Source organism: Hemitrygon akajei, chromosome 10, assembly GCF_048418815.1.
Source record: "Hemitrygon akajei chromosome 10, sHemAka1.3, whole genome shotgun sequence".
In the NCBI taxonomy this organism is placed as follows: Eukaryota; Metazoa; Chordata; class Chondrichthyes; order Myliobatiformes; family Dasyatidae; genus Hemitrygon; species Hemitrygon akajei.
Genome location: NC_133133.1, coordinates 169,807,782 through 169,835,311, shown reverse-complemented (window position 1 = coordinate 169,835,311; position 27,530 = coordinate 169,807,782). Strand labels below are relative to the sequence as shown.

Genomic DNA, 27,530 nt, shown 5'->3' with positions numbered 1-27,530 from the left:
CAGGAGTATTTCAGAAATGGGGCCTCCTAAATTGGAAGTGTCGGTGCTACGTAAACGCAAGTTATCAACACGCTTCCAGAAAAGGCAGTCACTTGTAGGTTAACTTACACAATTTCTGTGCAGCTGCTGTGAAATTTCGGCATTTTCTCTGCTGTTGACCCATCTCAGCAAAATTACCTGTGTTAGGCAGCTCACACTTCCATGAGAGTTGGAATTTTCTTTACAATTTTATTTCTTAACATAGTATTTTTATTCACTTACATCACTTAGAAGGAACACTGGCATTCCAGTGTACTAAATGTTGCATATGTATGTAACTGATTCACTTACTGAAATTAATTTCTTGCAGGGACCTTACCTTCAACTTTCTGACATCTCTTCCTCTGTCTGGGCTAAGTGGCTTGACACATCTGAAACTAACAGGCAATCAAGCTCTGTTAGACTTGCTGCCCATAGAGAGCCTCCGTAACCTAAGGTGAGCACATAAATAAGACTGTCAAACAATCTCCTGGAGGAACTGGGTGGGTTAAGCAGTGTCTGGGGGGCATGGAAGGAATTGTCAGTAGTTTGGGTTGAGAGCCTATAGTTTGGTTTGAATTCACTGGGCCCAAGGACTGATTCAATGAATGGTTACAACAAAACACATCGCTGGAATGGCCCTGACAAAGCAAAGCCAATCAAACTCACACAATTTTTAAAATAGCACTTTGAAAATTAAAGTCTTTCTACTTGATTTATCCTCCTTGGAGTACAAAGTTTGTAAATGTGCTTCACCACCTCCTGAGCATAAGACCATAAGATATAGGAGCAGAGTTAGGCCATTTGGCCCATTGAGTCTGCTCTGCCCCTTCATCATGGCTGATCTATTTTCCTCTCAGCCCCAGTCTTCTACCTTCTCCTCATATACCTTCATGCCATACTGAAATGAAGTCAGAAAGGTAATCGAAGAAGAAATATGATACAAAGTTATCTTTCCAAAGCTTATACAGTACATAGTAATCTATTTTATTTCCTAAATACCTTCAAAATTTGTAACTGTTTCACTAATCATAAAAATCAGGTCTTGAAACCTATTGTGAACCAACCATATCTTCACTGAACTAAGTTAGGTTCGCATTTTTGTAATACATTACACTTATCCCACATAGTTTGAGTATAAATGAGCAGTCTTATGTCGTGTCTACTACCATATGTCCTTTATTCCCAAGATCAGCGTCAACATAAATAGTGGAACTCATCATCCATTTCAATAAATAGGGCTAATATCCATCCATGACTCCCCAGCACACTGAGTGACCTTCACCAGAAGGACAGCACCTCACCACCACCTCCTCATGGACTGATGAATAAATGCTGGTGTTGCCCAATACTTTCATCCAAGAAAAGAATGAGAAACAAACACACCTTTGTAACTTTGTGTCCGCAATTAAACTCTTTAAAGATGGATGAGGAAGGCAGACTTTCGAGTGAACATCATTTTTCACAAACTCAGGCTGTCCTATTATTTTAAAGTGTAGTCATGTTATAAATATGCTTTCAGTTTGTGTGCATTAAGATTCCCAAACTGTAATAAATAGAAACTTTATTCCAACAATGCTGACTTGAAAAATTAATACTAGCCATGAGACCTGGGAGAGTGCTCTTCCCTCTTATTCGGATAGAGCCTTCTGATCTTTAGTGGGGCCTACATTTAAGGTTCTGACTAAAAAGACATCAGCACTAATAGTGTTGCTGTAGGGGTTGTGGTGGCACCTCTGTAGTGGTACTCGAACTCACGACCTTCTAACCCACAGAATAAAATGCTGTCAAAATCAGATTCAGATTTAATATGATGGAGTACGCTGCAATACATAATAATAAAAACTGTGAATTACACTAAATATATATATATAGTTAAATTAAATAAGTAGTACAACAAAATTAATGAGGTAGAATTCATGGGTTCAATGTTGATTCAGAAATCTGAGCCACAACTTACACATTACACCTTCCATTCAAGGTGTCACTGGATAACTTGTTCTGTACGCTTCAATATTTAATTTATACACTTTACTTTGCTTATCGATGTGTAATTCATTTGTAGATTTAATTCTTACTTTCCTAAGTTATTGTGTGTTACATACACTACTACGCTTTACACCCTGACAGGAGAAAAGTTGTCTTGTTTGGTGGTATACATGTATATAGATAAATGACTATAAACTTGACACATAAATTCTTATGAACCACTCCAGGTTACACAGACTATTTCTTTAATTGCTCAGTGACTTGATTCTTTAACTTCAATGTATAACACTGCACAACAAAGATTTTGCTTCCTGAATACTTTTGGGTGTATTGTATGGATTTTGGGATCATGAAAATCACCATGAAATTTCCCTATTACACACCATTTTTAAAAAAAGTTACCTGTATTTGTTATTTTAATTCATATTTCAAGTTGGAATAACTGGTGCCAAGATTAAGGAAAGCATTTTTGTTGATCCACAAATCAAACAGGTCATCAATGATAGGCAATTCAAAGAACTTATAGTGGGACTGGAGAAAATCACATGGAAGACATTGAAGGATGTTGTTGAAAATTTTCTTGGCAAACTACGTGCAGCTGGTTGACAACATGCTTCAAGCATACAAAACCATGAAGTGCAACATGTCACTAAAGATTCATTTTTTGCATTCCCATTTAGACTTCTTCCCTGTAATTCTTAGCACTGTCAGTGATGAGCATGTCAAAAAGTTTCACCAGGACATTGTGGTCATGGAGAAATGGTACCAGGGCAACTGGAATCCATCAATGCTGGCTGATATTTGTTGGAAACTTAAGTGAGAAGCCTCGGACACTGAGCACAAACAAAAATCATCAACAAAGCATTTTTGCTTAGTTGAACAATTGCAAAGCGTGAGCACAGTTATGTAATTAAACACATTTTCAATAAAAGTTAAGTTTTTGTTTCTCCAAATTCCTACATGATACAAGTAGTCTGAAATTATATTTGTGTTCAGCTTCAAGCAGTCTATCATAAACAAAAAAAATTCTGAGAAAGCAACACTTTCATAAAAATTTGTTGTCATGTTGTAATTACAGCTTTCCAAACACATTCTTTAACACCCCCAGCACAAAAAGCAAATAAGTATTTTGCATTCATTTTGTGAAATTGTTTTCACTGTGTTTTAATACATTGATTTTAATACATTCACAGGGTACTGGAAATGCCATATGCTTATCAATGTTGTGCCTACACACCTTGTGAAAGTTCCTACAAACTTGCAAAGCAACAGGAGCAAGTAGAAAATAACAGTGATGAAACTTACAAACGGGATGCTGGAATGCTATCTGGTCAAGGTCGGTAATACAGAAAATTGGTGGCAACACTCAGTAGGTCAGGCAGCATCTGTGGATAGAGAGGCAGAGTTAAAGATTCACATTAAAAATACTTCATCCGAACTTAGAAAGTAAAATCAAAGTTCCCCTACATCTCTACACTTAAAACTGATTTAATTTCTCTCTTTCCCAGTTCTGATGACCTGAATTATTAACTTTATTTCTCTTTCCACAGATGTTGTCTGGTCTGCTGAATGTTCTCCTTTCTGTTTTAATCTCAAATTTCCATTTGATTTTCAGTTAAACATTCACATTAATTTGACTTGATATTTTGATTTAAGCTTCATTGAATGTTCTGGTTTAACTCAAAAACATTGCATCTATGTCTGTTCTAATTATTGTTAGAAAATAAATAGCACAAACATTAACATTTTAATTTGTGATTCAGAGAACGGATCTAGAAATTGCCAGTGAAATTAAGATGTTTATTGCTGTTTTAAACTATTTAAGAAAATAAGTTTTACAAATTGAAAAACTGACCAATTGCTGAATGTTTATACATATATTATGATGTGTAATTATTGAACTATGTGATGTACAGATGATCAGGACATAGATGATGCATTCATGGAACTTGAGGAGGTTCCAAAAGTCCATTCTGTCCAATGCACTCCAACTCCAGGTAAGGAAGGATGGTTTTGCAATTTTATTGTAGAATTAATCTTTTCTACAGAGCATTGCAATGGGAACTTGCCAAGAGAAAGGCTAAGGTTAAGTTTTCCCAGAACAATCTGGTCTTTCCATCCCAGTGTCCAACTGGGACTGCTGAAGGTAGATCAGCAATGCAGCTTGATCTGTCAGTGCTCAATTCTGCGTGTTATTATATTCTCTCCAAATATTACACCTTCCTCCCCCATTACCATTCTGCTGTTCCCACAGCTGCCAGGTCCCAGTGTTTGAGGGGCTATTCCCCAACTCGCTCTCCCAAAGTAGACTGGCAAACCAGTGTTGTCTAGTGTACTGCTGGGAACAATTATATTTCTGGGTAATTAGATTCTCAGCTTCATTCATATCTTTCCCAAATTTTATGTTCATTGACAAGAACAGTTACCACCTTTCAACCATCAGGTTCTTGAACAAAAGGGGATAACTATACACTCTTATTCATCCATTCAGATATTCCCACAACCCATGATCTCATTTTAAGGACTGTTTATCTCAAGTTCTCATTATTTATTGCTATTTATATTATTTGCATTTGCACAGATTGTTGTCTTCTGCACTCTGGTTGATCTTTCGTTGATTCTGTTATAGTTACCATTCTGTAGATTTGCTGAGTATGCCTGCAGGAAAATGAATCTCTGGGTTGTATATGGTGACATATATGTAGTTTGGTAATAAAATTTTCTATGGACTTTGTACAATTGATCAACATCTAAAAATAATCACATTCTGTGGGTTTCTCTATATATGAATAATATATTTACAAAAATTAATTTTTTTAATTTTAGGACCCTTCAAGCCTTGTGAACATCTGTTTGGCAGCTGGATGATACGACTTGGAGTTTGGACCATTGTTCTACTCTCTCTGGCTGGTAACTGCTTGGTCGCCACAACTGTTTTTGGATCTCCAGTGTTTATTTCCCCACCCAAACTTCTAGTAGGGCTCCTGGCAGTGGCAAACTCACTGATGGGCGCCTACAGTGGTATATTGGCAATTGTGGATCTATTAACATTAGGCAAATTCGCAAAATATGGAGCATGGTGGGAGAATGGAATTGGCTGTCAGGTCGCAGGCTTTCTCTCCATCTTTGCTTCTGAACTGTCCATTTTCCTGTTGACGGTTGCAACTGTTGAACGCAACCTATCCACAAAATGTGACATAAGCCAAGGGAAAACTCTAGCTAGCATCAAACTGGCAGCAACGTTCTGTGTGATTCTGGCTTGCATTGTAGCAATGCTTCCACTGTTCCACATTGGAGATTACAGGATCTCGCCACTTTGTTTTCCATTACCCTTTGGGGAGCCTTCCACTTTAGGCTTTCTTGTGGCTTTAGTCTTGCTGAACTCTCTTTGCTTTCTTGTCATGACAATAACCTACACAAAGCTGTACTGCGGTTTGGAAAAGGGAGATGTGCACAGCTTCTGGGACTGTTCAATGGTAAAACATATCGCCTGGCTGCTGTTCACTAACTGCATCCTGTACTGCCCTGTGGCTTTCCTGTCATTTTCTTCCTTGCTCAACCTCATGATTATTAGTCCAGACGTAGTGAAGTCAATACTTCTAGTGATCCTTCCGTTGCCAGGATGCCTGAATCCCTTGCTCTACATTCTTTTCAACCCACATTTCAAAGACGATTTTGGGCTCTTGAGGAAGAATCAGCGACTATGGAAGAAATCAAAGCAGAGAAGCTTGGCTTCTTTAAGCTCAGAAGATGCTGAGAAGCAGTCTTGTGATTCTACTCAAGAACTTGTTATACGCTCAGGCAGCCATGCAGCCTCTGGCACGTCCTGCCACTCAGTAAACAACTGTTCAGTGCAGACAACTTACCAGATGATGGAGACCTACCAACACCCATCAGTAACATTCACTCACTGCCACTAGAGGGAAGCACTGAGAAGATTGATCTTGCCTCATGAAATTGCTATAGATAATTGTGTGTGTGTTTTTTTAAAGATACATTATTATGCCTGCTGCTTTCTGACAAAAACATTCAATGTGCAGAAGGAACAGATTATGTTCTGAAACAGGACAGGAGATCCAAGAAATTATTTTGTTCATTCTGTGAGGTTCCCCAATGGACATGTTCGCATACCAATTACTGCAGTAACTTTGTCATGAAAATATGATTGTTCTACATGAAATTTCATGTTCACCAATTAAGTATTTGACAACTTCAACATTGATTTGGTGGATTCAAAAGTTGGGGTGGCACGATAGTGCAGTGGTTAGCACAACATTTTACAGTACAGCCAACCCAGGTTCAATGCCCACTTCTACCTATAAGGAGTTTGTGCGTTCTCCCCATGACCACGTGGGTTTCCTCTGGGTGCTCCAATTTCCTCCCACAGTTCAAAGTTGTACCAGTTGGTAGATTGATCGGTGATTGTAAATCGTCCCGTGATTAGGCTGGGATTAAATCAGGGGATCGCTGCTCTGCATGGTTCAAAGGGACAAAAGGGTCTCACTAAGTAAAGAATTAATAAATAAAACCTATTAAACAGCCTTTAAAATTAGCTGATAACTTTCTCCATTCAGCCTCACAGATGAGCGGTATAAAAAGACTTCAATATAGGTGATACTATTTCAAAGGAAAGGAGTACTTTATCTTGTAATTGCCACCAAATGCTACATTCTTTGGGTTCAAGGCTTTAACTGTAAATCCTGTTTTCTATTTGTGACACATTTCATGTATCAGGTGTACGTCCACGTCATAGTTTCTGAGGTGTAAAATCCCCTTTTAAACAATTTGATCTTATACAAAAGTAGTTGTTAACAGCAAGACTTTTCCCATTAAGACACACAAGTAACAGCTCGGTGGTCCTTCCGAGATGCTTATATGAGAGGAGGGACAGGTAAACGCACGATTTCATCTGCAACTCATAATGAGTGCTATGTTTGATGGCTATTTTCTCTTTCCCACGTCATTAATTTTGTGCAGAAATAGCTGAAGGGGGCAATGAAAAATCACCTTGCCTAACTAACATTAAACAAATACTGTACATTGGACAAAAAGAACTCAGCATGTCAGGTTGCATCCTTGGAAAGAGAGAGGAACAGTGAATATTTTATGGATCAATGCCCTTTCATCAAGATGATACATATGTCTTCCTATAGAACAACCAACATAAATATTCGGTTTGCTTGATTTCAGTGGAATTGAATGTTGAGAGTGCTGTTCAGTCAATGTCTAATACTGTAACACCTATCAGAACAAACAGAACTCCGCTCCTTGCCTTTACCTTTAAGCTCATTAACTTTCGGGTGCCACTAGGTGAAGCAGTTAGTTGCACCACAACATCTAATAACAAGGTACATGAAAATATTAAGGCATGAAATTTTGCAGATGTTGGAAATCCAAAACAATTCACACAAAATGCTGGAGGACCTCAGCAGGTTAGGCAGCGCCTATGGAAATGAATAAACACATCAATGTTTATTCAGGACTGGAAAGGAGGGGGAAGGTGCCAGAATAAAAAGGTGTGGTGTGGGGAGGGGGGTGGGGTGGAGAAGGAGGCTAGCTGGAAGGTCAAGCAACACACACAAAACGCTGGTGGAACGCAGCAGGCCAGGCAGCATCTATAGGGAGAAGCACTGTCGACGTATCGGGCCGAGACCCTTCATAGTTCCACCAGCATTTTGTGTGTGTTGCTTGAATTTCCAGCATCTGCAGATTTCCTCGTGTTAGCTGGAAGGTGATAGTGAAACCAAGTGGGTGGGAAAGGTCAAGGGCTGGAGAGGAAGGAATCTGATAGGAGAGGAGAGTGGACCATAGGAGGAGCGGACCAAGGGAAAAGTAATAGGCAGGTGAGAACATAAAAATGTTTGATTACACAGTCTTAATTGGTCACAACACCAAAACTTCCTTCAGTGGTCCAATGGGACAGAGCACATAATTCCAGACTTTAAAACACTATAGCATGTTATCATTTAACTTTGTACATTTAATTCTCATTACTTTATTAAAAATATAGCTGTGGTTTTATTTCCAGCATTACAATTCTATGATGAAAATCTTCCTGGCTTAAGATAACTGTGGCATAGCAGTGTTTGTATTGTGTAATTCCAGCATCCTGAGTTCAAATTCAGACCTTTTTTAAACTTGATACATTCTCCATGGGTCTTCTCTGGGTGCTCCAGTCTCTTCCCTTATTACAAAGACATGCTTGTGGGTTAATTGGCTACATTCAATTACTCCTTTCTGTAGAATGGTGAGAGGAGAATTGGGTAGGATTGATAGGCATGTGAGAGAGGGAAGGTCACATGGAGATAAGTGGGAAAAAGGGGAATAATGGGATTTCTCTGAGAGCCAGCATAGATTTGATGGGCTGAGTGGCCTCCTATTATGTAAGGAAATCTCAATAGGTCACATATTTATTCATGTGTTAACTTAAATTTGTGTTTCTTATGCAATTCACTTTGGTGATAACTGCATCTTTGGGTGAAGAGAACGGCACTTTTCCAAAACTAAAATAGTAAGTAGTTTAGCAACAGTTATAGGGAAAGAATTTGAATAACATTACACCCAATTAAAAATGCACATTCCTTCCAGACTTGCAGTATATCTTTGCATAATACAACAAAAGAAAAAACAATAAATATTCAAAAGCAATTGTAATTTTTTAAAATCCAGATGTCTATAAAATATATGTACATTTATGATAATAAGAATGTATTTATTTCTGTTATAAGAACAACTAACAATTTTGTATCCAGTATGATCTCAAGTAACCTTTGTCAAGAAGAACAGAATCATAAATTAGGCCTCTATTGTTAAGTGTTACGTTCTTTGTGCATTTTAAAAATCCTGAATGAAGAAGGAATATATTACCATGTATTAATGTTTGGGTTGTATATAATGTATGTAAACATTTAGCTGTAGATAGTTTGGCTACTTCAGAGTGGAAATAAGGAAACAAAAATAAATACAATAAGCAACATCTTATTCTTCCATCTCTGTCTGTCCATACTGTCACACACAGATGGAGAACGATTCTTCATTGCTGTTTCTGTAACAGTTTTGATTTACCAATCAGGTATGTCAGCCCTCAGCTGAACACCCGAACCTGGAGGACTGGTGGATCACTCTTATCTGGCCTCTGCCCTTTGACCTGTTTGGCACGGATGACCCTATCAAGAGCCAAAGCATAAAACCCTAACTCCAGCCAACACAGCTCTCTGGGTTACTGAAGCGCTCAGGCCTCCAAACCATGACAAGGTTGTGATTATCTTGCAAGTCATAAGCTGTGCTGTCATGAAATTTCCTTGTTAGCTACTATAACAGCAAAATGGGAAGTAGGCCCAGTTACAATGAAGATAGGAATGGTGTGCTTTAGGCAGGAACTTCCAGAGTACTCAAAAACCTTTGAATAAATTATTCCAATATGCAAAGTGCAGGTTTTATTGTTCTTGAGGCCTTGGTTAAGAGAAGGCATCCTGACTTCTGAATCAGAAGACACTTAAAAGAGTCATAGAAAAGCACAGCACAGAAACAGGCCCTTTGGCCCATCTAGTCCGTGCCGGACCATTTAAACTGCCTAGTCCTGTTGACCTGCACCGGGACCATAGCCCTCCATACCCCTACTATCCATACACCAAACCAAATTTCCCTTAAACATTGAAGTCAAACTTGCATGCACCACTTGTGCTAGCAGCTTGCTCCACACTCTCACGTCCGTCCCTCTAAGTGAAGAGTTTCCCCTCGTGTTCCTGTTACAACTTTTCACCTTTCACAGGTGGGGTGGGGGGTTGTGGTGGAAGTCTTGGTCTGCAAGATCTGATTGAGATGTGAAACTATCAACAAAATATCCTTTACTGAAGTTTTGTACCAGCAGTGTCTGGAAGAAAAGTATATCAAAAGTATACCATATGGAATATTCATATCTTAGAAGTACTCTTAAATACATGACAGGTGTGAAGTTGGGAAATTGCTCTGGACAATATTCATCATCCAGCAGTACTATGGTTTGCAAGTTGGTGCTGTGTAGGTATTGACAGCAACAATTCCCTCAATTACAAGCAGGTGTACTTCAAAAGCAAGATGGATACAAGGAGACCGCAGATACTGGAATCTGAAGGACCTCAACAGCTTAGGCAGTACTTATGGAGGGAAATGGACAATATCCATTTGAGGTCAAGACCCTTCATCTTTTAGTGGTCTCATCTGTCCCTCTCTTCAAACTGGCTATCTTCCCTTTTCGTTCTCAGTCCTGAACAAGGGTTTCAACCCCAACCATCAATGATTCCTTCCCCCACCCATCAAAGCCCTCAGATGCTGATCAACCTGCTGAGTTCCAGCAGATTGTTGCACCAGATGGCAGCATCATTGGTCTCTTGTGCCTCGTTTTCTTCATGACAGCCTGACTCATTCTTCCATTTCCACTGACCAGAATCTTCATGGGACTTACCCATGCATGTTTTTCCCCTGGTTTCTCCCCACCATCCATGGAATTGTTCTTCCAGATCAGGGGTTTTCAATATGATCGAGTTCACTTTGAAATCTGAGAAGGAGAAACTAAATTCCAATGTGTCGGTATCTCAGCAGAATAAAGGAAATTATAATGGCATGAGAGGGGAACTGGCCAAAGCTGACTGAAAAGGGACACTAGTAAGAAGGACGGTAGAGCTGGAGTTCCTGCAAAAAAATTAGGGAAGTGCAAGACAGATATATTCCACATAAGAAGAAATTTTCAAATGGTAGAAGGACACCACCATGGCTGACAAGTCAGAGGAAAGTAAAAGCAAAAGAGAGAGCATACAAGGAAGCCGAAGCCAGTGGGAAGATAGAGGATTGGGAAGTTTTTAAAAACTTGCAGAAGGAAGCTAAGAAGGTCATTAGGAAGGAAGAGAAGAATTATGAAAGGAAACTGACGACTAATATCAAAGATGATACTAAAAGCTTTTTTTAAGTACATTATATAAAGGGCAAAGGAGAGTCGGGAGTAGATATAGGCCCAATACAAAATGACACTGGAAATATTGTAATGAGAGACGCAGAGATGGCAGAGGAACTGAATGCGTATTTTGCATCAGTCTTCACAGTGGAAGACATCTGCGGTATATCGAACATTCAAGAGTGTCAGTGAAGAGACATACATGCAGTGAAAATACGACTGTGAAGGTGCTCAAGAAGCTTAATGGTCTGAGGGTGGATAAATCTCCTGGACCTGATGGAATGCACCCTTGGGTTCTGAAAAAAGTAGCTGGAGAGATTGCGGAGGTATTAACAACGATCTTTCAAGAATTGATAGATTCTGGCATTTTACCAGATGACTGGAAAATTGCAGGCGTTACTCCGCTATTTAAGAAGGATGGGAGACAGCAGAAAGGAAACTATAGACCTGTTAACCTGACATCAGTGGTTGGGAAGTTGTTGGAATTGATTGTTAGGGATGAGATTACGGAATATCTGGAGGCACATGACAAGATAGGCAAGAGTCAGCATAGTTTCCTGAAAGGAAAATCCTGCCTGACAAACCTAGCGCAATTTTTTGAGGAAATTACAAGCAGGGTAGACAAGGTGGTGTACTTGGATTTTCCGAAGGCCTTTGACAAGGTGCCGCACGTGAGGCTGCTTAGCAAGATAAGAGCCCATGGAATTACAAGAAAGTTACTATTGTGGGTGGAGCATTGGCTGGTCGGCAGAAAATGGAGAGCAGAAATAAAGGGATCCTATTCTGGCTGGCTGCCGATTACCAGTGGAGTTCCACAGGGGTCGGTGTTGGGACCGCTGATTTTTACAATGCATGTCAATGATTTGGACCATGGGGTTAATGGATTTCTGGCTAAATTTGCCATGATAGAAAGATAGGTGGAGGAGCAGGTGGTGTTGAGGAAACAGAGAGCCTGCAGAGAGACTTAGATAGTTTAGGGGAATGGGCAAAGAGTGGCAAATGAAATACAATGTTGGAAAGTGTATGGTCGTGCACTTTGGTGGAAGAAATAAATGGGCAGAGTATTTTTTAGATGGGGAGAGAATTCAAAATTCAGAGGTGCAAAGGGACTTGGGAGTCCTTGTGCAAGATACCCTAAAGGTTAACCTCCAGGTTGAGTCGGTGGTGAAGAAGGCGAATGCAATGTTGGCATTCATTCCTAGAGGTATAGAATATAAGAGCAGGGATGTGATGTTGAGGCTCAATAAGACACTCATGAGACCACACATGGAGTAGTGTGTGCAGATTTGAGCTCTTTATTTTAGAAAGGATATACTGACATTAGAGAGGGTTCAGCGAAGATTGACAAGAATGATTCCAGGAATGAAAGAGTTACTGTACGAGGAACATCTGGCAGCTCTTGGGCTGTATTCCCTGGAGTTCAGGAGAATGAGGGGCATCTCATAGAAACACTCCGAATGTTAAAAGGCCTGAACAGATTAGACATGGCAAAGTTATTTCCCATGGCAGGGCAGTCTAGGATAAGAGGGCATTACTTCAGGATTGAAGGACATCCATTTAGAACAGAGATGCAGGGAAATTACTTTAGTCAAGAGGATGGTAAATCTGTGGAATTTGTTGCCACGAGCAGCTGTGGAGACCAAGTCATTGGGTGTATTTAAGGCAGAGATAGATAGGTTCTTGATTAACCAGGGCATCAAAGGGAATGGGGAGAAGGCAGGGGAGTGGGGATGACTGGAAGAACTGGATTAGCCCATGATTGAATGGCGAAGCAGACTCGATGGGCCAAACAGCCTACTTCTGCTCCTATATCTTATGGTTAATGTAAGGCTTCATGGCATAAAAAATGTTGGGAAACCCTGTTCTAGATGAAACAGCAATTCACTCATACTTCTTATAATCTAGTGTTTTGCATTCTGAGTTCATGATGCGGTCTCCTCTGCATCAGAGACATCAATTACAAACTGAATAGTTGTTTTGTAGAACACCTCCATTCAGAGCACAAGGGTGACTCTGAGCTTCTAGACTTTATAATTCCCCATCACGTTCCCACTCTGACTTCTCTGTACTTGGCTTCCAACACAGTTCCAAACAACCCCAACATAAATTCACAGTACAGCACTTTGGCAAATGTCTAGATTCCACTGCAGACTGGGATTCAATATTAAATTCCACAATTTTGTGTTTGCATCAAAATTGGCTGATTTGGGCGCAAGGTCAATTCTTGTTCCTCCTTCCTTTAGAGTAAGCAATTAAAGTTCTTAATTCCATTGCATCATCATCCTCGAGGCCTGACATGGTCATTCTGTCAAAAACCTCAAAGCAGATGTTCAAGGCAGAACTGACAGTTCTTTGAGAAGACTGGATTGAGGAGGCTTTTGAGTGTAAGAAGGCCGAATACCGGGAGCTGGTAGAGACAGGGATGGAGGGAACAATGGTAGCCTGTAGAAGTTGGGTGTAGAGGTTTTGCTGGCTGCTCACTGTGAAGAACTTTCTCTTTGCTTGGATTTACAAGGACTGTAAAGAAAAGAGCTATCAGGACTGTTACAGTGGCACCTGAACAAGCCTCCAGATGGAAATGGATCAAGAGGTGTGATCCATGGACCAATGCTGCTGGGACGCAAGCCGGGGTCTGATCAAGCCAGGCTGGGTCACCTGGTTGAAAGACCCAGGTCAATTTCATTACTTAATGTTGATACTAAAGTCCTTTCTAAAGTTCTGGCTTGTAGGATTGAAAATATTCTACCTTCTATTATTTCTGATGATCAGACTGGATTTATTAAAAATCGACATTCCCATTTTAATACACGCCGTGTACTAAATGTTATTTACTCTCCCTCCCAGGAGATATCGGAATGCATGATATCCTTAGATGCTGAGAAGGCCTTCGATCGGGTTGAATGGAATTATTTATTTAAAACCTTAGAAAAATTTAATTTTGGACCAGATTTTATTCAATGGATTAAATTACTTTATCTATCTCCTTCTGCTCGGGTTCTTACTAATTTTCAAAATGCCAAACCATTTAAACTTCATCGCGGAATGAGACAAGGCTGTCAGTTGAGCCCTTTGCTCTTTGATCTAGCTTTAGAACCCCTTGTCATTGCTTTTCGAGAATCCAATGACATCTGTGGGATTTTAAGGAGACGTATTACTCACAAAATTTCACTTTCTGCTGATGATATATTGCTGTTTATCTCTAATGTTGAGACCTCGTTACCTTGCGTACTTTCTTTACTCTCACATTTTAGCCAGTTTTCAGGTTATAAATTGAACCTACATAAGAGTGAATTACTTCCTTTAAATAATTTGGTATCAATTAATACTAATCTCCCTTTTAAAGATGTAAGGAATCAATTTACTTATTTGGGTGTAACAGTCACTAAGAATTACAAACACCTGTTTAAAGAAAACTTTCTTACTTTATTGAATCATGTAAAAAGGATATCATTAAATTGGTCACCTCCTTCAATATCATAGATTGGATGAATTAATTCTATTAAAATGAATATTCTGACTAAATTTATATATCTTTTTCAGGCTTCACCCGCTTTTATTCCTAAATCCTTTTTTGACTCTCTTGATTCTATTTTATCCTCTTATATATGGAAAAATAAACACCCTCGTTTAAATAAAGTTCATCTTCAAAAATCTAAAAAGTTTGGAGGTTTAGCCTTACCTAATTTTAGGTTTTATTACTGGGCAGTTAATATATGATATCTTACGTTTTGGTTAAGATATATAACGATATCTTACATTATATTAAGATAATGTAATATCTTACATTATTTCTATTACAAATAATAGAAATAATTTTCTATTATTTCTCTTCTTGGATCCTCATTTCCTTTATTTGTAAGTAAACTAACTGATAATTGAATAGTTAAACATACTCTGAGGATCTGGATACAATTTAGAAAACACTTTGATTTATTGAGATTTTCCCTTTCAAGTCCCATTTATTCTAATTTTTTTAAACCCTCCATGACTGATTTAGTTTTTAAAGAATGGAACATGTTGGGTATTAAATGTTTTTGGGATCTGTTTGCTGGAGGAAACCTTTTTTCATTTGAGCAATTGTCAGCTAAATATAGCTCACCTGAAACTCCCGTTTTTAGATATTTACAAATCAGAGACTTTTTAAGATCTCAATTATGCACATTTCCTATAAGCTCAGATAAGAACATACTAGACCAGTGGTTCTCAACGTGGGGCGTATGCCCCACAGGGGGGTAATTTGATTTTTAGGGGGGGCAATTCGAGAATGAGTTATTAACAGTGAATTTTTTCTAGTAAGTCTGTGTGAGTATGAGTGTGTGTGCGAGTTAATACATATGTGTATATACAGTATGCATACATAAAAATACTTGTGTGTATGTACATGTGTAATTGCGTATGTACTGTATATATAGTGTATCACCATCATTACAACCATCAAATGATCAAATGGCTTTCATAATTAAATTAATGAATTGACTGATGTAGGAAGGAACGAATGAACAAGTCCAAACGCGTAAGAAACTCGTACGAGGTCGTGCCAATGCTGCTTTTTGCAGTAGCTTTCGGTTCTTGGTGGTGTGAAGGTGTGTACATTGCGTCATCTCTTTTAAACGGTGTATCTGTCTTTGTATGCTGTAGAAATGAATCGGCGTTGTTTTATTTATTTATTATTATTATTTTAATATCACTTAATGTTCTTTTTTTTACAATTTCTTAGTAATTTCTTCCTCAGAACTTTAACAGTCCTTTGGTTCTTTTATTTTTCTCTTTCATGAATGCCATGTTCTTTGGAAGCTTGTTTAAACCAAGTTAATGGTCTTTTAGGCTTCCTCCAGGTGAATAGGAGTTCACATTTTGAATAATAAGAATTATATATCACCACAGGGGGCATCAGGATTTTAGAGGTGATTAGGTGGGGCTTGGCCAAAAAAAGGTTGGGAACCACTGTACTAGATGTAATTTTTAGTTTGACATCTTTTCATAATGGTTCTGTATCTAAGATTTATGGTATGTTACTGGAGACGAGGAATATTCCTTTAGACAAAATTAAGAATCTCGATTTACAGACATTGATATCTGAGGAAACTTGGAATGAAATTTTTAAACTGGTTAATACTTCATCGCTATGTGCTCGTCATTCCCTCATACAACTTAAGGTGGTACATAGAGCTCATATGATTAAGGATAAGCTATCTCTTTTTTATTCGGATATATCTCCCTACTGTGACAGATGTAATAATGGAGAAGCTTCATTAATTCATATGTTTTAGACTTGTCTGGATCTTGGAAAACATTGGAAGGAAGTTTTTCAAACTTTTTCCTTACTTTTTAAAGTCAATTTTAAGCCTAACCCTCTGACGGCCCTATTCAGTATTGTTACAAGACAAGATATTAAGCTGAAGGCATCTGATTTACATATTTTGACCTTTAGCTCTCTTATAGCTAGGAGGACGCTTTTGTTTAAATGGAAAGATGTTCTTCCTCCTACTCATGCTCAATGGTTATGCGACATTATGTCATGTTTAGATTTAGAGAAGATTCGTTGTTCAATTTCTGAATCTCGTCAAGACTTTCAAACATTGTGGGGACTTTTTCTGAATTATTTTCAAAACCTTCAATTCATTGTTTAAACTCAGATGTTGGCTATTATAAATTTTTATTATATGAGAAGCTATTTTACCTTCTTTTCTCCTTAATGAACAGCTTCGGTCTTGGTAGGGGTTAGATTCTTTTTTTGTAATAAATTAGTATAGTTCAATATAATTATTGATTAATTTACATGAAAATTGAGTAATGAGATTGTTATTCTGAACAGATATAATGTAATTGATACTTATTTAAAATCTTTTTTGACCTTTTATATACACTTTCTATGTAGAAAATAGTAAAAATATTGAAAAGAAAAAGAAAGACCCAAAACACCCGATGACCCGATGTTACATCACTGATGATGTATCCCAGCAACAGATACTGTCTGAGTTGTTGTTGAGCCACACCGTTGCAGCATTACATTTAATTTTTCATTGTCTCTAATTGTTCCAATGGTTGCAAAAACATTGTATTATCTGGACACAGTCAGTCTCCACCCTGTGCTCCTTCAACATCTACCCACTGCAGCTTAAGACATCACAAACAAGAGAAAATCTGCAGATGCTGGAAATCCAAGTAACACACACAAAATGCTTGAGGAACTCAGCAGGCCGGGCAGCATCTATGGGAGAGAGTACAGTTGACATTTTGGGCCGAGACCCTTCAGCAGGACTGTTTATTCCACCCCCACCTTCAGTGATCTATTCCAAGTACCTGCATCCTCTGCATAAAAAACTTGCCCCTCTCATCACCTTTAAACATTCACCTTCTAATCTTAAAAGCATGTCCTCTGGTGTTTGACATTTCTACCCTGGGGAGAAAGATTCTGACTTTCTACCATTTCTATGCCTTGCATAATTTCAAAAAAGCTCTATCAATCCTCCCCTCATTCTCTGATACTCTAAGACAGGGATTCCCAGCCTGGAGTCCGCAGACCCCTTGCTTAATAGTATTGGTCTACGGTGTAAAAAAAGCTTTGGAGTCTCCGCTCTAAGGAAAACAACCCAAATTTGTCCAACCTATCCATCTCATTCAGGCAGCATCCTGGTAAACCTTTTCTCCACCATTTTCGCAGAGACATACTTCCTATAACGGGGCAACCAGAACTGCACATGATCCTCCAAGTGTTGCTCAACTAAAGTTTTAATGAGCTGCAGCATGACTTGTTTACTCTTATATTCAACACCTCTACCAGTGAAGGCAAAGCATGACCCCCTTTACCACTTGTGAGGCCACATTCAGTGAACTGTGGGCCTGGACCCCAGATCGCTCTATAAGGCAATGCTGTTAAGAGATCTACCATTAACTGTATATTTTCTCCTATTGTTTGCCCTCCTAAAGTGCAACACTTCATATTTGCCTGGATTAAACTCCATATTCTCTGCTATATCTATAACTGATTGATCTCTGATTGATCCATTGGTCAGGGTCAACTATGGATGTTGCATCCTAGCTGGCTAGATACATAAGCCAGGGAACTATGATATAGGGAGAAAGCTGTTGCCCATGAAGCAAGCTCCCCCCTCTTCACACATCTGATCCAAAGGAACGGCAGAATCAAATACAGTTTGGTACCAGCAGTATCACAGGAGTTGCTGGTCAGCAAGGAACTCAATGCAGGATTTTTCCTGAAGCCTCCCCCATGACTGGGTATAGCGCAAAGCAGTAGAGGTTTGAGATCAGAGTTTTCCTTCTCCTAAGTGAGCTGCCAACCATGGGAGATGAGCCCCATTTGCCTGAAAATTGACCTATATCCCCCTGCATTCTTTGATAGTCCTTTACACCATCCACAACTCTGACCTTGGTGCCAATCCACATTTTCACTGATCTTTGTGGGGCACCACTGGTCATAGACCTCCAGCTAGAGTAACAGTCTTCCACCCCTACTCTGTGTCTTCTATGGGCAAACCAGCCCTGAATCCAAATTTGAAATGCACTCTGGAGCCTGTGCACCCTTATGTTCAGAATTAACCTGCCATGTGGGACCTTATCGAAGTCCCTTACTGATGCACCATCAATAACTCTCGGAGACGTGAGGCGATCCTGGAGACTGAGGCCGGGGCTGTGCCTCCAATCGCCTTTATACCGGGGTCCGTGGGAGGAGCCACGGTCTGTGGGAGGAGCCACAGGAGCAGTCAGCAGGTGGGGGGGGGGGGGGGGGTGCGTGTCCAGACAGGTATATGTAGTTCACCACACTTACTTTGCAAACAATGGTTTGATGCTGCTTAAAATAGATTGTTACAAAATTCAAGTTCACAACAGGCAATAAATATTAACTTTAAAAGTTAACTCATCAACCCATATACTGTACTGGATACTAAAAATTTAAATACACCATTTTTTCCTCACACCAATTACTTTGGGATTGAGTTGACAATAGACTCAATAAGTTAACAAACAAAATGTCAAGTATTTTAAAGACAACAATTTATAAATAATACCCTTAATTAACCTGGCTCAATATCAGCAGATATTGCAGGAGGAACTTAAGAGTTAGCAAGTCATTGAAACCACTGTTCCGAGTTGTTGTAGAGTTTAAAATTAAAATGACTGCCACTGATTTCATGGGTGCAAGCTTAAACAAGAGTATAGTGTAATTACCTCATCGGTGTGATCACGGTTATTGTGAGGTTCAGTAGATCCTGGAATAGAACATAAATATTTCTATCATAAATATTACCAGCCTCAATATTTTAATTATCATTGTAAACATCAGGTAATGACAGATAAAATGAAGTGATATTGGAACATCAGTTCCTGAAGTATTTAAAGACAATGTGATGAAGCTATTAAGTCACAAACAATATGATCAGAGTAGGAATTGCAATTATAATACTAAATAGGTTGATGGAAGAATAATAGGTACTCTCAGCTGTTATTAATGTTGACAGACTTTGTCCAGTTTTTTGTTAATTGAAATGTTACAACTGATGAGTAGTTTATGAAACATGACCAGGTCAATTCCAGCTGGTTTCATGAATCTTCTAACTGATCTCCAGTTGAAAATGGCACTACTGAAGATGGATGATAACTTACTGGCAGTTCCCAAAGCAAGAATTACAACTAAATACTTTATTAGTAACACTTTCTCTGTAAAAAAAAATTATGGTACGGGGTGAAGCAGGGGGTGGGGATGACTGGAAGAATTGGATCAGCCCATGATTGAATGGCAGAGCAGACTCGATGGGCCAAATGGCCTACATCTGCTTCTATAACTTGTGATTTAAATGATTACTGCAAACAATGAAGAGGTGAGCGAAGGCGAGGTTGACTCGAGGGTCGAGGCATGCGGATGCCATGCAAAGTCAGAGTGAGGTCAAGGCATGTTCAAGGAGGAGTGGTCAGAGCGAGGTTGCGACATGGTGGAGACGGAGTCAGGGCACGCGAAGTGGAGAAGTTTCGGAGCCTGTCCTCCTAAACCGTGAGCGAGGTCTGACCGATCTAAGCGCTGGGCTGATTTGGAAAGGTCAGGTACGGGCTGGAACATGGTGGCAGGATCCAGGCCCAGAGCATATCAATATAACAGGCCCCGGGTCTTAGCTCGAGGAACAGTAACATGGGAAGATTTTCTTCACTTTTTGTGCATGATTTTCTCTTCAGAGGCTGTGACTATTAATTACTCTCCCTCAAGGACTAAAGAATGTGTGCCATACTGCCCGGTTTATTTGGTAACTGATCTAGTTATTACAGATATAGAGAAGTCATGGTGATCTCCTTTAGAGACGTGTCAACCTCTCCAAGAATTCTATGGCAAATGTACAATATATGACAATCCTTTGGATAAACAGGGTCAGCCTGCATGACAAATGCTTATGTAAGTGTAATCTGTGCAGAAAGCTATATAATCCATGACTCTAAAATAGTTATGCTATACTTTATGGAGCAATGGTGTTTTTATTTAAGGAAAAATGTTAATGTATTGGAGGTAGTTCTGAGAAGGTTAAGGCTGTTACAATATGGGCCTCTAGTTGCAACACCACTGCCCTTTGAGTCACTGTGCAGGGGAGAACACACATGGGTGTAATTCCAGTGGAGAGAATCCTCTCAACCCTCCCCCTCACAACTCTCTGCTTTCTACAGGGATCACTCCCTCTGTGACTCCCTTGACCATTCTCCGCTCCCCACCAATCTCCCTCTTGACACGTACAGTATCTCAGCAAGCGGCAGAGATGCGACACCGGCCCATTCACCTCCATTCGGGGCCCCAAACCATCCTTCCAAGTGAGGCAACACTTCAGCTGCAAATCTGTTGGAGTCGCCTATTGTATCTGGTGCCCCCGATGCTGCCACCTCTACGTTGATGAAACTCGACTAATTTGGGGGACCGCTTTGTTGTGCATCTCCACTCCATCGGCCAAAAGCAGAATTTCCCAGCGGCCAATTCCTGTCCCCATTCCCGTCCCAACATGCCAGTCCACAGTGTCCTCTTTTGCCATGATGTGGCCACTTTCAGGGTGGAGAAGCAATACCTCATATTCCGTCTAGGTAGCTTCCAACCTGATGGTGTAAACATTGATTTCTCCTTCTTGTAATTTTCTGCTTCTTCTTCCCTCTTCTTTTGTTCCCAACACTGGCCTCTTACCTCTTTTCCTCACCTGCTTATCATCATCTACCCCGGTGCTCCTCCTCCTTCCCTTTCCCCTATGGTCCACTCTCCTCTCCTATCAGATTCCTTCTTCCCCAGCCTGTTACCTTTTCCACTTATTACCTCCCAGCTTCTTACATCCTTCCCCTCCCCCCACCATTTTACCTCCTACCCCCTTCCTTTCCAATCCTAAAGAAGGGTGTCAGCCTGATACGTCGACTATTTATTCCTTTCCTTAGATGCTGCCTGACCTGCTGAGTTCCTCTAGCATTTCATGTGTATGGCTTTGGACTTGCAGCATCTGGAGAATCTCTTTGTGTTCATAAACTGCATAGAAATTACTTTTCAGAAATAAGATAATTTGTCAACACCTTATTTTGTATTCTACACACCGTGAATGAAATTATTCTCAACAATTTAGGTTTTAATAGGATGCCCTTTTAAATAAAATGATTATGAACACCAATAAAATGGAATTAGCAAAAGCATATATGTTAATATCATTTATGCCCTCAAAGCTTTATAAGCAGCTAAGGAAATACTTCTTAAGTATTGGCACTGTTCTGATGTCGTAAATGCAGCAATTTGCAAATAGCATGCACAGACAGCAACTTGGTACGTGGCCAGATGGGTGTTGGGTTGTGAATAAACTCTACTCAAATCATAAAGAAACTCTCTATGGAACCCAAACCACCATTTGAGGGAGATGGTACCTTGATTCATTACCTTGCCTAAAAGACAGTCTTCTAAGAGTGCAACATTCACTCAGTTCTGTACTGCGGCAAGAATCTAGATTCTGCGCTCGAGTCTGTGGAGTGAGATTTGAACCTATCAGAATCAGAATCAGGTTTAATATCGCCAGCGAATGTCGTGCAACTTCTTAACTTTGCGGCAACAGTAAAATGCAATACATAATAATAATAGAAAAAACCTGTGAATTACAGTTAGTATAACACAGATTAAGTAAGTAGTGAAAAATAGAAATATAAAAAGTTAGTGTGGTGGTGTTCATGGGTTCATTATCCATTCAGAAATCATATGGCAGAGGGGAAGAAGCTGTTCCTGAATCGCTGAGTGTGTGCCTTCAGGCTCCTGTACCTCCTTCCTGATGGTAGTAATGAAAAGAGGTCATTTCCTGGGTGATGGGGGTCCTTAATGATGGATGCCACTTTTCTGAGGCATCACTCCATGAAGATGTCCTGGATACTACGGAGGCTAGTGCCTATGATGAAGCTGACTTAATTCACAACGTTCTGTTTGATCCTGTGCAGTAGCTGTTCCTCCTCCCCACAGCAGACAGTGGCACAGCCAGTTAGATTGCTCTCCACAGTACATCTGCAGAAATTTGCGATAACCATAACCTTCTCACTCAGGATAATACTACCAGTGAAGGCATGACTAGTATTAATACAACATAAAACTGAAATGATCCAGAAATCTAACCCAAATTGCACTTTAACACGTCACTGTAGAAACATTGAAAATGGATCCAGAGAGTTGAATTGAAAAGCGTCACAAACATCCTAAAATATTTGACAAGTGCTTTGACATTTAGCCATAGACTCAAAGCATGAGTTTGAAATAAATATGCAAAGTAACCACTACCTCCAAGTATTCAGAAGGGACAACATAAGCAACATGCTGTTCCTAAGCAAAAACATCCCAAGTAAAATCAACCACTTTTCTCGGAATGAGTTGTAAGTCCAAGACATTGTAAATGGGCTCAAAACAAATAATTCCTCCACACAGATGTTTTTTATCACGGGGTGTTGAGTGAGATTGGGGAGATTTGTGAGGCACTGACAGCCATTGAGTACGTCAATGGGCACTATGAAGAAGAAAGTTCCACTGTCTGCATCCTCTTCTCCTTAACCTTTACAAGCCCAACCAATTTTCTCTTCAAGGTTTCTTTGTTTCATTGTCCAAAGTTCTGGAGTGATGGAAAACAACATGCAAATGATTATTTAGACAAGAAATGATTATCAACATCTGATTCCGCAGATGTTGGTAATCCAAAGCAACACACAAAAAATGCTGAAGGAACTCAGCAGGTCGGCCAGCATCTATGGAAATGAATAAACAGTCGAAGTTTTGGGCCGAGACCCTTTATCAGGACTGGAAAGGAAGGGGAAAGGAGTCAGACTAAGGTAGAGGGAGGGGAGGAAGTACAAGGTGGCAGATGATAGGAGAAAATGGGAGAGGGGCAGCACAAGATGACAGCAAAGAAGGAAGGATATATGTCTGTGGTAGTGGATCTGGGTGAGCGTATGGTCAAGAAGTCAGAGAACAGCAGGGATCACCGATGGAGAGCGGTGATAGAGGGTTTCACTAAACTCACGTTAAGGAAAAATTTAAATTTCTTCAGAGTAAATGATTATTGACATGATTCAGTCTGTGGGGGGAGGAAAAAGTATCTCCTTTCTGTTACTTTTTACCCATGACTGTTTCAATTTAATTTAGGTCACCAGAACTAAATTGATTTCACAAAAATTTATTTATTATTTACTTACCACCTGTTATGTGACTGCAGCAATGAAGGTCCTCCATCTCTGTCTGTCCAAAAAACAACTTTGTTCTTAGTCTTGGCAGTGTTCAGGGCTTCCTTCATTGTGCCAGTAGCTTCCTCTTGGTTTTCAATACTGTCAGCCATTCAAGTTCCAGGTAGAGACTATCGCACACAGATGTAGAAGGATTCTTCATTGCTGTTTCCATAGCAATTTTTTTTACCAGTCAGGGTTGTTAGCCGAGTTGAACCCCTGAATCTATCCTTTGACCCGTTTGGCAAGGGTGACCCTACAAGAAGTCAAAGCACGAGACCTTCATTCCAGCCAACATGGCTCTCCAGGTCCTCGAGGCATGCAAGCCTCCAGACCTTATGAAAAGGCAGTGGTCTTCTTGGAGGCATATGGATTTCTAGTGTTCTGTAAATGATATTTGAACAGCCAATGATGAACGTGAAAGAGACACATAGTTGTCAGTAATGTTGAAACACTACAGGGTAATGATGCCAATCAAATATTTAATGGCAGAGTCCAAATGGTCAGAGAAAGGAGTAATCAAATTCATTAACAATCTTTTCTTCAAATACGGCCCTATGATCTTTAAAACTTATCCAGTAGAATGAGGCCTTGTTTAAAACTGGTATCAAAACTCAGCACATATGGCAATGTAGGATTCTTTCACAATATTACCATAAAATCTAGGATCAGAATTAGGCCATTTGGTCCATCAGGTCTGCTCTGCCATTTCATCATGGCTGATCCATTTTTCCTCTCAGCTCAATCTCCTGCCTTCTCCCCATATCCCTTCATGCCCTGACCAATCACGAATCTATCAACCTCTGCTTTAAATATACCCAATGACTTGTCTGTGGTGACGAATTCCACAGCTTCACCAATCTTTGGCTAAAGAAATCCTCCTCACCTCCATTTTAAAAGGACGCCCCTCTGTTCTGAAGCTGTGTCCTCTAGTCCTACAGCCTTCCACCACAGGGAACATCCTCTCACTGGAACATCGGCAAGATCATATACCAAGCCTTCAAAAAAGGGGTTCCCTACCTCTTTTTATGCCGTGGACCACCACCACCATTAACCAAGGGGTCCACAGACCCCAGGTTGGAAACCCTCGCATTAATGCATTTCAGCCCAGGAGATTCTGATTCTGATGGGAGGTGTAAATGGCCTGGCCTCTCACAACTGCAACAACATAGGCTCGATTAAATCTCTGGTATTTTGCTCTGTTCTCTCTGTGACTGCGTAAGTTTCACCCATCATCCCAAGGATATATCTAGTAGATTAACCAGCTGTTGTGAAGAACCTGTGGTGTGGTTGACTGATGGGAGAAACATAGAGTTTGATAGGCTTGTATGAAAGAGAAGGTATTAGGAAATAAATGGGGAATGAGATCAATGAGATTTATTTTTTATTTTATTTATTGAGATACAGCACAGAATAGACCTTTCTAGCCTTTTTAGCCATTCTGCCCAGTTATCCCCTGATTCAATACTAGCCTAGTCACAGGACAATTTACAATGGCCAATTAACCTATCAACTGGTACATCTTTGACTGTGGGAGGAAACTGGAGCACCCGGAGGAAACCCACATGGTCACAGGGAGAATGTACAAACTCCTTACAGGCAGCAGCGGGAATTGAACCTGGGTTGTTTTTACTATAGTGTTGTGCTAACCAGTACACTACCATGCCACCCGCTACATTGCCCCTGGAGCTTGCAATGCCCTGATGGGCCAAACAAACCTCTGCCTGTATCATTACGAATATAAAGAAAAGGACAGGAACATTGACTGCTGGAAAAAAAGCAATTATAAAGAATTGTTTATATACTTAATGGTCTAGAAAATTGAATCACTGGGGTCAATCACTTTCCATATGATGGGATTCAGTCTTGTTTCTTACATGAACGAAAAGGCTAACTGGATAACAAACTATGTTTTAAGGGAGAGGAGGACCAGCCAGTTAACTTAGCAATTAATTATGGTCATAATGTGTAAATATACTCACTGCGCTAGGTAAAGCCTTGGGAAATGGAAGAATCCCGAGCTGTGGGAATGAATTATGTAGGGTAAATTAAAGTCAAAATTTTGTTTTTGAAAGCAGCGTGGTACATAAAACAAAACAGTTCTCATCAAGACTTGTTAATGAACATAATTTGGTTTGTCCAAATTTCTTTATATTGCTGTGTGCTTCTATATTTATATTTATTAGACAGCAAGATGCCCACAGGCAGCGAGATGCCAAAGTTTTATTTGTCTGGAAAATGAACATTATTCAATCATTTAATAATGCATGGAAGAGTTAATGGCCAGCAAGTAGAGAATTATTTGCAATGCTCTTAAGATCGGGAGGAATAAAGTTATCTTCATTACAATCATCCCTATTTTCCAATTAAAACATGCATTGTTTAAAAAAAAACACACACGTGGATAATTAGTCTGCTTAAAGTGGCAGATTTCCAGTCTTCAGTGACTCAGTTATGCTTAAACCACCTCAGATCACCATAAACTTAAATTATGGATGTGTGTCACCAGTTTCAGTTTGGCTAAGAAAGCACACTTTATTTCTAAAACTTGGTTTGGCGATACCAGCTGTGCGTGATGGCCAATATTCCACACACTCATCAGTTACTATTTTGATAAGTGTTCCCTTAAAACAATAAGGACTTCAATCCATTCATCTGTCATCATGTCAGAATCAAATCAGATTTAATATGACTGGCATATGTTGTGAAATTTGTTGTTTTGTGGTAGCAGTATACACTGCAATACACAATAATAAAAACCAATGACAGTAAGTATGTATAAAAATTAAATTAATTAAGCAATGCAAAAAGAGAGGAAAAAAAGAAAATGACTGAGGTAGTGCTCATGGGTTCGTTGTCCATTCAGAAATCTGGCGGGAAGCTGTTCCTGAAATGTGGAGTGTGTGGCTTCAAGCTCCTGTACCTCCTCCTTGATGGCAGCAATGAGAACAAGGCATGCTCTGGGTGGTGGGGGTCCAGCTTTTAGAGACATCGCCTTTTGAAGATGATGCTGGGGAGGCTAGTGTCCATGATGGAGTTGGCTGAGTTTACAAATTTCTGCAGTTTTTGTCTAACCCTGTGCAGTGGCCCTTCCATCCCAGACGGTGATGCAGCCAGTTAGAATGGTCTTCATGGTACTCCTGTAGAAATTTGTGATGTTTTGCCTAAGGGTAGTAAACTAGGCATCCAAGCCTTAGACAGCCAAGTTTTTTTTTTAACAAAGCCACATCTTTCTAGGTGAAATAAAAGGTTTTAATTCACAGTATAGATGAAATTGTCCTCTAAAAGAAACACCCTGAACAAAGGTGATTCTTGTATTCAACATGGCATAAGCTAGGCCGCAGCTGAAGAGCACTTCACTTTTTCGTCACCACCAACATGGCTTCATCCTGTGCAACCTGCAATTGATGTATGACTCACATACACACACACACACAAAAATCTACAGATGTTGGAAATCTAAAGCAACACACACAAACTGCTGGAGAATGATGCCTGGGCATGTCTTTTCAATGGCTTCCTTCAGCAGGCAGTCTCAAAATCCAGTTGCATGGCAGAGTAGCTTTGGCCATTGATGTCAATCCTATGGTGATTGGAAAATCTGTGTGCTCTGCTACCGCTAATTTCTCCGGATAACCCAAACGGATACACCTCCTGTGCTCCTTGATGCGGGTCTCCAAAGTGCATCTCATCTGGCCGGTATATGCTGCTCTACATTCACAGGGAATCCTGTAAAAATGCCAGCCGACCTGAGTCCGAGGTCATCTTTGACCCGCACAAGCTGTGACTTAGGCTCCTTTACGGGTTTGTGGATGGCATTAATCTGGTATTCCTGCCGATCCTTCCAAAAACCGTGGAAATATAGGGAATACAGGTTGTAGCG

The 27,530-nt window shown here is 39.9% G+C and overlaps 1 protein-coding gene and 1 long non-coding RNA gene across 4 annotated transcripts in view; one reads left to right on the top strand and one right to left on the bottom strand.

Moving 5' to 3' along the window:
• The window catches only part of LOC140734940 (leucine-rich repeat-containing G-protein coupled receptor 5-like), a 176,907-nt gene extending 167,931 nt beyond the window's left edge, over window positions 1–8,976 (top strand). For all 3 annotated transcript variants that reach the window (XM_073059664.1, XM_073059663.1, XM_073059662.1), the window contains 4 exons: window positions 350–475; window positions 3,201–3,343; window positions 3,924–4,004; window positions 4,834–8,976. In XM_073059664.1, the coding sequence (XP_072915765.1) occupies window positions 350–475; window positions 3,201–3,343; window positions 3,924–4,004; window positions 4,834–5,927 (1,444 nt within the window). In that variant the 3' untranslated portion in view covers window positions 5,928–8,976. The remainder of the gene's footprint in view (window positions 1–349; window positions 476–3,200; window positions 3,344–3,923; window positions 4,005–4,833) is intronic.
• LOC140734942 (uncharacterized) lies at window positions 365–23,816 on the bottom strand. Its single transcript, XR_012100644.1, has 4 exons — window positions 23,621–23,816; window positions 19,127–19,167; window positions 3,313–3,392; window positions 365–470 (listed from the first exon to the last, which is right to left on the bottom strand). It is a non-coding gene; the product is annotated as an uncharacterized lncRNA (long non-coding RNA).
• Between the last annotated feature and the right edge of the window lie 3,714 nt (window positions 23,817–27,530).